We start from the raw sequence: 11,377 nt of genomic DNA, 5'->3' as shown, positions 1-11,377 counted from the left end.
TTTCATTATCATTTCAGCAATTTCTCATTAAAAAATTTATTTTCAGTGAAATTCTGCAAATTTCATAATATACAACATTTCTAAAATTTTTTCACTAATTTTTAGTGAATATTAATTAACTTTCATCTAATTTCACAATATTTCATTGAATTTCATAACGAAACTTATGATTTATTTTGAAATGGTTTCAACAAGTTTCCAAAAACTTTCATTTCACTTTTCATCAATTTCATTACATTTTCAGCAAAATTTTTCCATCAGGGAGGCCCTTAGAAAATTAAAGATATCGCATGCTAGATATTACAAAAGTTCCAAAGACGAGTCGCTTAATATTTCGAGTCGCTCCTCGCGATTGCGCCCCCGTCCATTCGAAAGAGGCGGCCGGCGGTTCCTGTCCCCGAATATCTCGAGATATCTCCTCTCCTCTTTCTTTATTCATATCACGTCGCCGTCTAATGACCGCGCCGCTGACGTGTTCGCAGCTCCTCAAGGGGAGACACATGATGGTGAGAGTGGGCGGCGGATGGGACACTCTGGAGCACTTCCTGGCGAGACACGACCCCTGTCAGGTGAGGGTCCTCAGCCGCGAGGGCACGCCGCCCCCCGCCCGCGGCACCAAGCACGACAGCTTCTTGCACATTCGCGCCAAGTATCGCAGCGCGCCGTCGGAGCCGAGCCTCTCGCGTCGCTCGCTCGCCTGAGGAGCCACGTGGTGCCTGATGACGCGACGCGCGGGACCGGGGCCGGGGCCACCTCTGGCACCACGTGGCGCGAGGCCGCTCTCGCTGCTTGGCGCACGTGCGAATCGATGTATCCCGGATACACTGGTGTATCCCGTTATCACATCCCCGCGGCACGTGTGCGCGCCAAGCGACGCGAGCGGCGAAACGACGCGTGGCGGCTCGGGTCACCCGCGAGGATACACGGCGGCCACGCATCGCCGCACGACTTTTTCTTTTTTTTCCACGCACGATACATTCCTTCTTTCCAACTACGCTCGGTGAGTTGGCGATTTTGAGGGAAGAGAGGCGGCCCCGCGGGAGCGTCCCGCGGTCACTTATGCACATTCCGATACTCGTATATACTAGCTATTCGCGGGCTCCCCACGGCGAGAAATCGACCGGCACACGCACCGCCTGTACGCCGGTTCGTATGCACATACGATGCCTCCGCCACTCTCGTGTGTGCCCACTCGTACATCCCGAATCGTACAATTTGTTACGTAGTAAATCACGTAGCGCGTCGTTCACGACGGTATACAGAAGCACAGGGATCGCTATTTTTGCTACGTCCACGTCAGGTGGTTGAAGAGCACGCAGGTGTCGAAGGGTAGCCCCCGGGTAGACGCGACTTTTAAGGAGAGCAACGAATGGTCAGAGTCCCGTATCCCAAGATCGGCCTCCGCGACTCGGACTACTCGGACCTTTGCGCGTTAATCAACCATGCGCTTTCATCTCGAATCACATCGTTCGGGCGCTAACGTTTTCGCGGCGACTACCCGGAACTCCTTCGACCAGGAAGCGCGCCGCACCTCGGTAACGGTAGCGTTTAAGCCGCAATGACCAAACTTAATTTTTCGCAACTGCGTCACCGCGATAATCATTATTATACTTGTAATAATACGAACAACAATAAGGCCTTTCGAAGAAATAATCCACTTAAGCTCGAGCGTACTGACGCTCGTACGTGCAATAAAACGGAATAAAAGTGCAATTAAAATCTCAGGTAGGAGATCGTCCGCGTTATGCCTTAGAAAAAGATCGACGAATCTTTTTTTCATTTTCAGAAACACTCCTTTGCGATACGTTAATATACACGGAGAGAATTGTCTCTTCAACTTCACCTCGAAGGTCGTGTAATCGTGGGACAACGTGGCGCTTTCAACATCTTTATGAGGGTCTTTTGAAATCTTGCCATTTAACTAGCGATTATACTCGGGTTGTGTTCCGATATTCACTGCCAGCACTCAAATCTATATATTACGTCACGTATACTACACATTTTCAGTACTGACAGTGAATATCGGGACGCAGGGTCAGTAGGCATTTTACTGGTAAAATGTAACTGGTAAAATTTCAAAAAACTCCTATAACGTTCTTGGAAATACCGCGTTGTCCCACGATCACGTGACTTTCAGGGTAAAGTTTAAGAGAAGATTCTCTCCGTGTACCATTTTTCGTTCAAGTATAACGACAGCGGCCTTACAAAAATGTCATAGCCCGACTGGATAAGATCGTTACGTTTTTAGTATTGATGTTGTAAGCTTTTAACATTCAACTCGGGTTTCAATTGCGCTTTGGTCATTGCTATATACCCTATAAATATATTCTTACAGTGCACCGCCATATTTTGCAGCGAGCACGCGATCAGGCACTTATATCGTAATAATCGACAGGGTCGGCCTCATTGTCTGCGTATTACTTTCTGCACACCTGAAATTAGAAATCGCATGCAACGTGCAATTTGTCACACGAGCTCGATAAGTGAATTTTTCTTTGCACAAAAGTTCACCGCCGCTAATCACGTATCATCAAAGAATGGAAACGTTTGTTTCCGAGATTTAAAAAAAAACGTACGCTATCGATTTGTCGCAACTTTACTCGAGTTGCAATCGTTTGCGAGCATGCGACTCTCATTTCAGCCGACCCTGCAATTTATAGATACACATTAGCATTCGATTACTATCTAATACCACTTGTATCGCCTAACATGTAAAGTGCTTCATGGTAATTGCCACGATATATGCACACACACACACAAACATATATATATGTTTTGTACTTTTATATAAATACCTATGATAGATTAAGGGAGATAAAATTGATCGGCGCATCGCCGGGGTAATTAAACCAGATAATTATTCCGCTTACAGAAGTGCAAGAGCACAGTGTGCAAAGGGATACCAAAGCAAAGAAACACGCGACGAGTAATGTCGGCTCGTTGAAGCCGATTAAATCCGTCATCCGTTTATCGTTCGTGTCATTTGCGCCGGAAGATTGCGGTTGCGCTTTACGAATCGGTCTTTTACAAAATAATCAGTTGACGGCGTTCCATCATCCTTGGTGAGGTAGAATCAGTGTTAAATTGCGATTTGCACTGCAATGCGATAAGCTTAGGTTTAACGAGACACCACGCTGGATACAGGGCCTTACGTTACGCAGATACGATTGCTTTGCGAAGGGAGTTACTTTTTACTTTAAAACCGCCCTGCCTAATTAAACTAATTTCCGCCATATTATGTAATTGTATATAATACATCGCCCCCTGACATATCGACAGATAATTGAACTAAGTTAATCGTACCTGCTTTATACCGCGCTAACGTGTAATATCCGCGGATTTTGCGTGTAAACTGTATGATCTGTTATATTTGATAAGTTATTTATACGTACGATTCGTCAAGCGCCTTTTTATTACAGATTACGTTATTGATCGAACTTTCCAGCATGCGCTAATATTGTGACGCGTAAAATAGAAGAAACTGTGTTTTGATGATATTAAACGGTTGTAAATTTGGGTTACTATTCGTAGAAAAATACCGAAGCGATATAATTGATAAACGCGTATTTTAAAACAGATTATTGTCTACCGCAATACTGTTTCGTCGTAAGTATTCGGCTATTGATAAAGAATTAAAATAGCATTGTACCGCATATACTTACATACGTTTAGTCTTTGTTCGTAACTGCACTAGGATTTCGCGAATTTTAAGATTTTGTCTAATACGCAGAATAATATTGTACACAAGCATTATCTTAATCCTTTCAACTAAGTTCAAAACTATTATATCGGTTGTTATATTTTGTTGAACAATAAAATGTCTGACAGTAACATGTTTCTGAACATTTTATAACCAGCAACACCACCACGCACGGTTTAGCTCCTGACATCAGCTGCCCCAGACAGTATTTATTTATATCCAAATGGTATTACCTTTTCCCGAATGATCTTGTGATCCTAGAAATAAAACTAGCTCCATTTCGCTCGACACTATACCTGAAAATCTCTTAAACCAAATTACAAAAGAACTGCATTATTTCCCGCCGGCTATCCACAATTACTTGCTATCGATTGTTCTCATTTTTGTATGAGCTCTCGTAAAATAATTTTTATTAAGTGAGAAGGAGAGGGGGTATTTTATTTGTATTCTAAACATATATTTCGTATAAAATGAAATTCATTACAAATTAATTTAAAAATATACTATATGTTTGGTAAAACATTACTTTTCGTTAAAGTTACTTCTAGATAATCAAACATATACGAAACATATGCGACTTAGAGTGTATCTCTAGAAAAATTTTTGGTATATATTTAATATATACGGAATACTTATAAAATGTATTATAATAAAATTAAAAAGTATAATATCAGGTATACAAGTATATTATTAAAATAATAATACTACTGTTGGATAATGCAACTAAGATGCATGGTCAGATTCAAAAGAGTATAAAAAGATGTCGTAGTGTCGAAATACGCTTTACTTTTTTTTGCTTTTGCCTAACGTCAGCGTGTGATGTTGGGGTTGTTGCGCAAACTGCGCTTTTCGTCTATTGAATTCCATTATATCGTCCTCGAGTTTCTTACGACTATCTTCTAACTTCTTCTTTTCTTCGGTATGATCTTTCTTCAGCTTGTCGAATTTACCATGAAGCTGGGATGCATTTAACAAAAAATCAATAAACATTAGTAACAATTAACCACGGCAATAAAATAATAAACACGAATTAGAAATATTTAAAACATGATTACCTCTTTCTCAGCCTCTTTCAATTCAGCTTCTTTTTCCTTCACTCGTGCGACAAACATCTGTCGCATCTCGTCTTCCTTTTGTTGCAACTCTTGCAAGTGAATGGATCTCTTCGCTTCGCACGTCTGTTGGAAACTTACGGGCTTGTTGTCGCTGTCAACGTCGCTAAAACCCATCTGAAAGTTTACGAGAAACTTTACGAAACGGTTGAGGTTTCGCGATATTTCTGACGGACGGCGAAAGGTACCTGCTCCAGTCTTTTCTTCCGGTAAAGCTCGTAGTGGCGGCAGTGCGTTTTCTCGCGCATATCTTCCATATTGGTACTTATCAGCATCTCGCGCAGTTTTATGAAGTCACAGTGAGTCTCGTTTTCCACTGCAACACAAAGGACAACTGATGTCTGCGGCTTTTCCTCGAGTATAAATAACGAAGTTGAACCTCACGAATCTTACCTTGAACCGTGCCCCACGGATATTGGCGGGAACGCATCATCTTATTGCCCACGCGAACGAAGTCGGTGCTGCCGACGACGGCGAAGGGTACGTGAGTGTTCATGGTAACGTTTACACTCGCCACGGTTTCGTCGTCGGTCGGGAACTGATAAATATGTATTCCATTGTTTTGCAGCTCGGATATTATTTTGCTCTGAAACACAGTTACAAGACGCTATAGAATTGCGGCACAGGGGCCCCAATTCTTGAATTTATTCGAAGAAGAAACGTATACAAAAACTCTGCTCTGACAGAAAAGTTGAAAGTCTATTGGTTAAAGCCATGCGAGTGGCCAATCAACTTGCGACTTTTCTGTAAGAGCAGAATTTTCGCATACGTTTCTCCTTCGAATAAATTCAAGAATCGAGCCCCAGGGCGACACGGACACATAAGAGTAAACGAAAGTAATTTTGGTGGAGACGCACCTTAAACTTTTGTAACTCAGTCTTCGATATCGTGTCCGCTTTAGCAATAATTGGAATGATGTTGACTTTGGTGTCCAGTTTCTTCATGCACACCAGGTCAATAGATTTCAAGCTAAAAGTATAAAGAACGAAGCTGGAGCAATTCTCGTAACGCGCCAGTTTATAACACATCGCGCACGCTTACCCATGACCGGTGGGGCATATAAAGTAAAGGCAGATATGGATGCGACTGTCGTGGTAAGTCGCCAGATTGCGTTTGATCTTCAGCTCCTCCTGCAAGTAGGCCTCAAACTGCGCATCTATGTAGTCGACGACCGCCTTGAAGCTGTCCTCCTTGTTGATCTGATCACCGTAACCGACCGTGTCGACGATGGTCAGCTTCAGTCTAACGTTGCTCTCTTGCAGCTCGTAGGTGTGCGCCTTTAACTTGACGGACGGCAAGCTATGGGGACTGGGACTAGATTCGAAGCTCGTGTTGAAAAGTGAATCCATAAGCGTCGACTTTCCGAGCCCGGTTTCACCTGTCGCGAACAAGCGAATGTTAAAAGCTAAATATTTACTACCAGCCCATTTAACTCGGCAGCGAGACACACGACGCAGTTATGTGTACAAGGAAATCTCAAGCGAGGCTAACACTTGGTCGTACCGATGCAGAGAATGTTGAACACGAATCCATTTTGCACAGACTTATTCACCAGCTGACTGGGCAAACTGTCGAATCCAACCTGGCCGGAGAGTTTCAGCGTGCGTATCATGGACTCGATCTGACAACAGAAAGTACACGTTGACACGGTGACTCGGAGAAAAGGGGGGAGGACGGATAAGGAGCGACGGGTGCGTCCATAAATGGTAGGAAATAGCTGCGCGAAGGCAGTTCGACGTACAGTTAGGACGCCCGGGAGCCAACACCCCTGAACACACACGTGTACGACGCATGCAGCTCCGCAGATCTCAACACAATCGTGCTCGTACGAAGGAACGTCGAGGACGCGTCAACGGGGAGCAAGGAGGAGGAGACTGTTTGCGGTCAACGAGTAGATCTATTGATCCCGCGAGACAGGCGAGCCCTTTAAACGTCCCCCCAGGCGGGAGTTCGGCGAGCGAGAGTGCATTTCGACGGGACGGTACGCGGAGTCGCGGGACGACCGGGGGATTCCCGGGGCGCGTCAACTCAACGAACTCGGGTGGGAGTCGGGGCGCGCGCGAGCGAGGGGACGCTCTCACGTCGGTACCTTAGCGCGGTCGAGCTCCTCCGTCGCCATGTTTCCTGCGGTTCCGCTGCGAACGCCACGGGAAGGTGCCGGGTACTCTCGACGGAAGCCGTGACCCACGGCGCGGCCCCTCAGATCGGAGTATGCATGCGTCACTGGTCGCCGCGACGCGGCGGTGACCGGCGGCTCGGCGCGAAACGCTCTGCCGCCAGAGCGCAGCACCGACCGACCAGTCAAGGACGCTCCTGGACGCCCCCCAGAAGCTGTAAAATTGCTGGCCGCTCGTCTCGCGCGCGCGGAGAATATCGCGCTTTGCGCCGCGCGTCGCCGAGATCCCACGCCGTTGATAAGACGACGCGGGATTATTTTCCTTGATTGATTCGCGGCGAAGAGGCGGTAGCGAGATGAGGCGAGCTCCAATTCGCGCAGCGTCGGTTTTAGCAACATTGGCGCCCTGAGCGAGTTTATCGTGGCGCCCATTCGAATTCAAGGGCTCAAAATTCTTGAGGGGGAAAAGACAAGGCGATGACATCGAACGACGAACCCCATTTTGTTTTTATATTTTGGGGAATCTCTATCGCTCTCTCAAACTAGGTGAAGTCAGGCAACGGCGCCCCTGCAAACTTGGCGCCCTGGGCGATCGCCCGACCGCGCTCCACCCTAAAGCCCGTATCAGACGACGGATTGAGATTGGGATTAGATTGAAATTTGACCAATCGCAGTAAAGTTTACAATCTTAAGTTTAGTAACCTTTACTCTAATTGGTCAAATTTTAATCTAATCCCAATCCCAATCCGTAGTCCGATACGGGCTTAACGCCGGTACTGAATTCACGTTTACCGAGGATTATTGCTACAAGTGAATCTTTCCGGACGGAGTTTGAAAAGCAGCAAAACATGTTAGCACCGCGCGGTTTCAAGCGACGCAAATGTCTGTCATCGCACACGATTCCCGTTTTCGTTCATTGCATTATTCGCCGTTTATTATTTTTTCCGTTCTTTCTCCCGTGCTCTGCACAGTTTATAAACGTGCTGTACAATGTGCTCTTCGCGTTTAGAAACATTCTATTTTATACAAGCAAATTGAAACGCTTAAAAAATGTGTCAACAATTTACGGTTGTATACAATGTACACGGTGAGAATTTTCTTTGACAATTTACCCTAAAAATCGTGGCACAACGTGGCAATTTGAAGAACTTTATGAGTTTTTTGAAATTGTACTAATTGTAAGTGTAATTACTAGTAAAATTAAGAAAAACTCTCAAAGTTCCTCGAAACGCCACGTTGACCCACGATTACATAATTTTCAGGCTAAACTTTGGGAGAAAATTCTCTCCGCGTGCGGTTCCACTCGCGCACATTTTTTAAACGCATTTATCGGGCTACAAAATAGAATATTTCTAGTAACCTACAGAGATACAGCGTTACGGAGCATTTTGCAGAATATACGCGCCTAAACATAAAAGGAAAAAAAAATTGAAAAGAGCCAAACGCGCGCGTGCACGCGCGCCAGGGTCTCCGAAGGGGTTAATTAACGTCGAGGGTCATTATCGCGCGCGCGGACGACGTCGGGCGCATGCGCCGTGGCGCTTGGCAGCGCCGGCGTGGGTCGCGCGCGCGTCGGGCGGCCGCCTAGGAACATTCGGGCCGGCGCGGCTGGCAGTGCTCACAGCAGTGCCCACTTTCTAACATGGCAGATCAATTTGTGTTGTACTATCATGTGACGGCGAAACGCTCCCGTTGATAGGACCGTAACCTCCGTGCGAAGCGATCGGTAGTCCCCCCGGTGAGCCCGCGAGTGCTGGACGCGCGGCGCGTTCGCGGTCGCGGTCAGAAAAACACCGTCCGTCGCGATGGCGGACCTCAAGAGCCCGCCGTTCAGTGACATCAAGCGGCCCGAGGAGGTGGTGGCGATGGCGATGAACGACAGCCTCAAGTTCGCCGTGCTGATCGGCCTGATCGAGGTGGGACAGGTGTCCAATCGGGAGGTCGTCAACACCGTGCTGCACCTGGTGAGTGACGAGTACTACGAGCGAGCGCGCGCCGTCGCCGTCGCCGTCGTCGACGGAGCGCAGCGGAGCCCGGCGCCGTCGGCCGAGGCCGAGGCCGAGGGTGCCCCGGGCCGCGCGCGACACACGTCTGCCGACGTGAGACGGCCCAGCTGTCAAAGCAACTCCGCTGACCCCCTCGGTCGCGACACGCTCCGGTGCGCCGTTCTCGTTTCCTCGCGCCGAGTTATTTTCCTAGCCGACTCGATACGTGTCTCGTTAAGCGCCGAGCGAGAGCCTCGGGGCGGCTCGTTAACGTTCAGCCTCACCTCTGCGTCCGAGTGGCTGGTCGCGATCTCGCGCCGCTCCACGGGGAAGTCCCTGTCCGCGATCACGCGCGCTCCGCAACGTCCGTTCTGTTTGCGAGCGCACCGAGACACCTGGGGAATCGAAGCGACGATCCTTTGCCGCACGCTCGGTCTGTCTCATTCCGCCTCGGCGGAGGGCCGCGGGGTCGTCGCGCGTATTTATCGCGCGAAGTGTGCCGTGCGCTTAATCGGCGCGCGATAACATCGATCGCCGTAATGGACAAACAGACGTCGGAATCCGCGACAGAAGCGCGCGAAGGTGGGCGCGCGCGCGAGGCAGTCGTAAATTACGCAAGCCGATGATAATCGTCGGCGTTTCGCAAGCCGAGTCGCGGACTCGCCTACGCGCGATCCTCCCGCCGCCGCCCGAAGAGACACGACTCGGGATCTCCCCCGCGCGGGGAGGGGCAGGGAAACCGGCGATTCTTTTTCACCGCGACCGCCTTTAATCGCGCTTACGTGGCGTCGATCGCCTCGTCGGGCGCTGACGACGCCGAATCCCGGCCGTCGAGGACCGCCGCGGCCCGAATTACCCTCTCGTCGCGACGAGAGGGGCTTTATCGCGCGGGGCATCTCGACGACGGACTCTCCTCCTGGGCGTTGGACGGGCACGAACGCGGGCGTTTCACGGAACACTCGGCCGCGAGTGTCTCGCACGTGGCGCCGATTAGAGCGAGCGGCCGCGCCGTCGGGACGGCGACGCTCAGAGCCGACTCGTCTCGCCCCGAGCGCGCGTTTCTTCCAGCTTATAGGCTCTCTCTCCTCCCGTATATATAACTTTTATACTTATATTTAACCAGCCCGTTCGATGTAGCAGCGCGTGGAAGGACGACGGATCGTTCGCGCCAAGTGGAACGCCGTTCCTCTCCGCGCACAAAGGCGCGCGGGCGCGACAAAAAGTCTCCGTGCAGCTTTTACCGAGTCTCGAAAAAGTCGCGCCCGAAGCGCTTAATCTTAGAAAAGTCTCTCTCGCGTGTAACTTTCCTCTTTAATTATATCCTTAATAAATCCCCCGTCTCTTTCGCGCGCGCCGGGGCGAGAGGCTGGAGAGGACGCGCGTCACGGCGGGCCATTTGCTCGCGAAACGTTATTGCCGTCCGGTAGCGCCGGGGCGCATATTCGTTTTGCGGGCGTTCAAATGCAACGGAATCGCGAACAGCACGCGCGCGAGGAGATAATGACGCCACGGGCGCGGAATATAGCAAATTTATTATATTATCCCGCGAGCGCGCGGGCGCCACCGATATTTCTGAATTATGCGTGTTTCGCGCCCCTCGAAATGTATACACGGCGCTCCCAGTTTGTATTCTCGCCAAGCACTCGTATTTGCGACATCGGTTGAATATTCTGCGTTATCGATTTCGAGTGCGTTCAGCAATTCTCTCTCATCCCCCTCCCCCCCCCCCTCCTTCCTTTCTCTCTCTCATATTTATTTATATTTTTGTGTAACGTGCTTCAGGTTTATATCTTTATTTTTCTATTGCTTACTTTTATTTTATTTTATGTTTTCTTTTTTCTACTATTTCCTACTATTTCGACACTTTTAGGGATAATTTACACCTACTTAGCTGATCTATACACCTACATAGACCAGCAATAACCTACTTTGATGGCATTGTATTTTCTCGTCTTCCCTTGAATCTTTAATTCTAAAAATTACATTAGCTCCTACTTACAAGGATCTACTTTAATGCTAAATTGGCAAAAGTAGAAATTTCCGAAACTATCAGTTTTGAAGCAGGAGTAAATTTTGTACTTGCAGTTCGACCTCTTTTACTGTCTCGGGTTCTACTATATAATGGAATCACAGGTTCAACATAGGGCCAAAATTTCGACCCGGGATTATAAGCATTTAGTTCAGTTCTGCACGGAGAGAGACTTTTCTCGCAAAATTTACTTTGAAAATCGTGTAATTGTGGGAGAACATGGCATTTTGAACTACTTTGTGAGAGTTTTCTGAAATTGTACCATACATTTTGCTAGTAGAAAACAGTGAATAGTCACTGATTTACAGTTGTAAGTATATCACTGCGATTTTCAGTTGCATACTGAATGCAACTAAAAATACATTACTAGAAATTATAATTACTCTCTAAAAATCATTCAGTGGGTTATCGCTGAAAACAGTGAATAGTCACTGA

General features: G+C 47.9%; 3 protein-coding genes across 5 annotated transcripts in view; 2 read left to right on the top strand and 1 right to left on the bottom strand.

Moving 5' to 3' along the window:
* The window catches only part of LOC105564917 (growth arrest-specific protein 2-like), a 35,150-nt gene extending 31,319 nt beyond the window's left edge, over nucleotides 1-3,831 (top strand). The window contains exons 8-9 of the mRNA XM_012017692.1: nucleotides 483-569; nucleotides 2,873-3,831. Of these exons, the coding sequence (XP_011873082.1) occupies nucleotides 483-569; nucleotides 2,873-2,944 (159 nt within the window). The 3' untranslated portion in view covers nucleotides 2,945-3,831. The remainder of the gene's footprint in view (nucleotides 1-482; nucleotides 570-2,872) is intronic.
* A 541-nt stretch (nucleotides 3,832-4,372) lies between these two features.
* LOC105564915 (septin-2) lies at nucleotides 4,373-7,069 on the bottom strand. Of its 2 annotated transcripts, none has more exons than XM_012017690.1 (8): nucleotides 6,902-7,069; nucleotides 6,316-6,433; nucleotides 5,854-6,190; nucleotides 5,670-5,781; nucleotides 5,206-5,398; nucleotides 5,001-5,128; nucleotides 4,756-4,929; nucleotides 4,373-4,657 (listed from the first exon to the last, which is right to left on the bottom strand). In XM_012017690.1, exons 1-8 carry the CDS (start codon nucleotides 6,929-6,931, stop codon nucleotides 4,484-4,486), a joined length of 1,266 nt encoding a protein of 421 aa, XP_011873080.1. In that variant the 5' UTR covers nucleotides 6,932-7,069; the 3' UTR covers nucleotides 4,373-4,483. The 2 variants fall into 2 exon arrangements, with proteins under 2 accessions (XP_011873080.1, XP_011873081.1); XM_012017691.1 differs by lacking the exon at nucleotides 6,902-7,069 and adding an exon at nucleotides 6,554-6,729.
* Nucleotides 7,070-8,495: 1,426 nt separating this feature from the next.
* LOC105564911 overlaps nucleotides 8,496-11,377 on the top strand; it is a 159,474-nt gene continuing 156,592 nt past the window's right edge. Inside the window, exon 1 of one of the 2 annotated variants that reach the window (XM_012017680.1) lies at nucleotides 8,496-8,892. In XM_012017680.1, the coding sequence (XP_011873070.1) occupies nucleotides 8,734-8,892 (159 nt within the window). In that variant the 5' untranslated portion in view covers nucleotides 8,496-8,733. The remainder of the gene's footprint in view (nucleotides 8,893-11,377) is intronic. The other variant, XM_012017679.1, reaches the window with a different exon arrangement.

The sequence above is a fragment of the Vollenhovia emeryi genome, unplaced genomic scaffold, assembly GCF_000949405.1.
Source record: "Vollenhovia emeryi isolate VEMERY1.0 unplaced genomic scaffold, V.emery_V1.0 DF939158.1, whole genome shotgun sequence".
NCBI lineage: Eukaryota > Metazoa > Arthropoda > Insecta > Hymenoptera > Formicidae > Vollenhovia > Vollenhovia emeryi.
This window is presented reverse-complemented; position numbering and strand designations above follow the sequence as displayed.

Bases quoted from the DNA above. Each gene is read 5' to 3' on its own strand.
- LOC105564915 (XM_012017690.1), bottom strand. From the start codon at position 6,931: ATGGCGACGGAGGAGCTCGACCGCGCTAAG. The intron at 5,399-5,669 runs GTGCGTCTCCAC...ACTGTGTTTCAG, and splicing joins CTGAGTTACAAAAGTTTAAG to AGCAAAATAATATCCGAGCT. The intron at 4,930-5,000 runs GTACCTTTCGCC...GTAAACTTTCAG, and splicing joins GGAAGAAAAGACTGGAGCAG to ATGGGTTTTAGCGACGTTGA.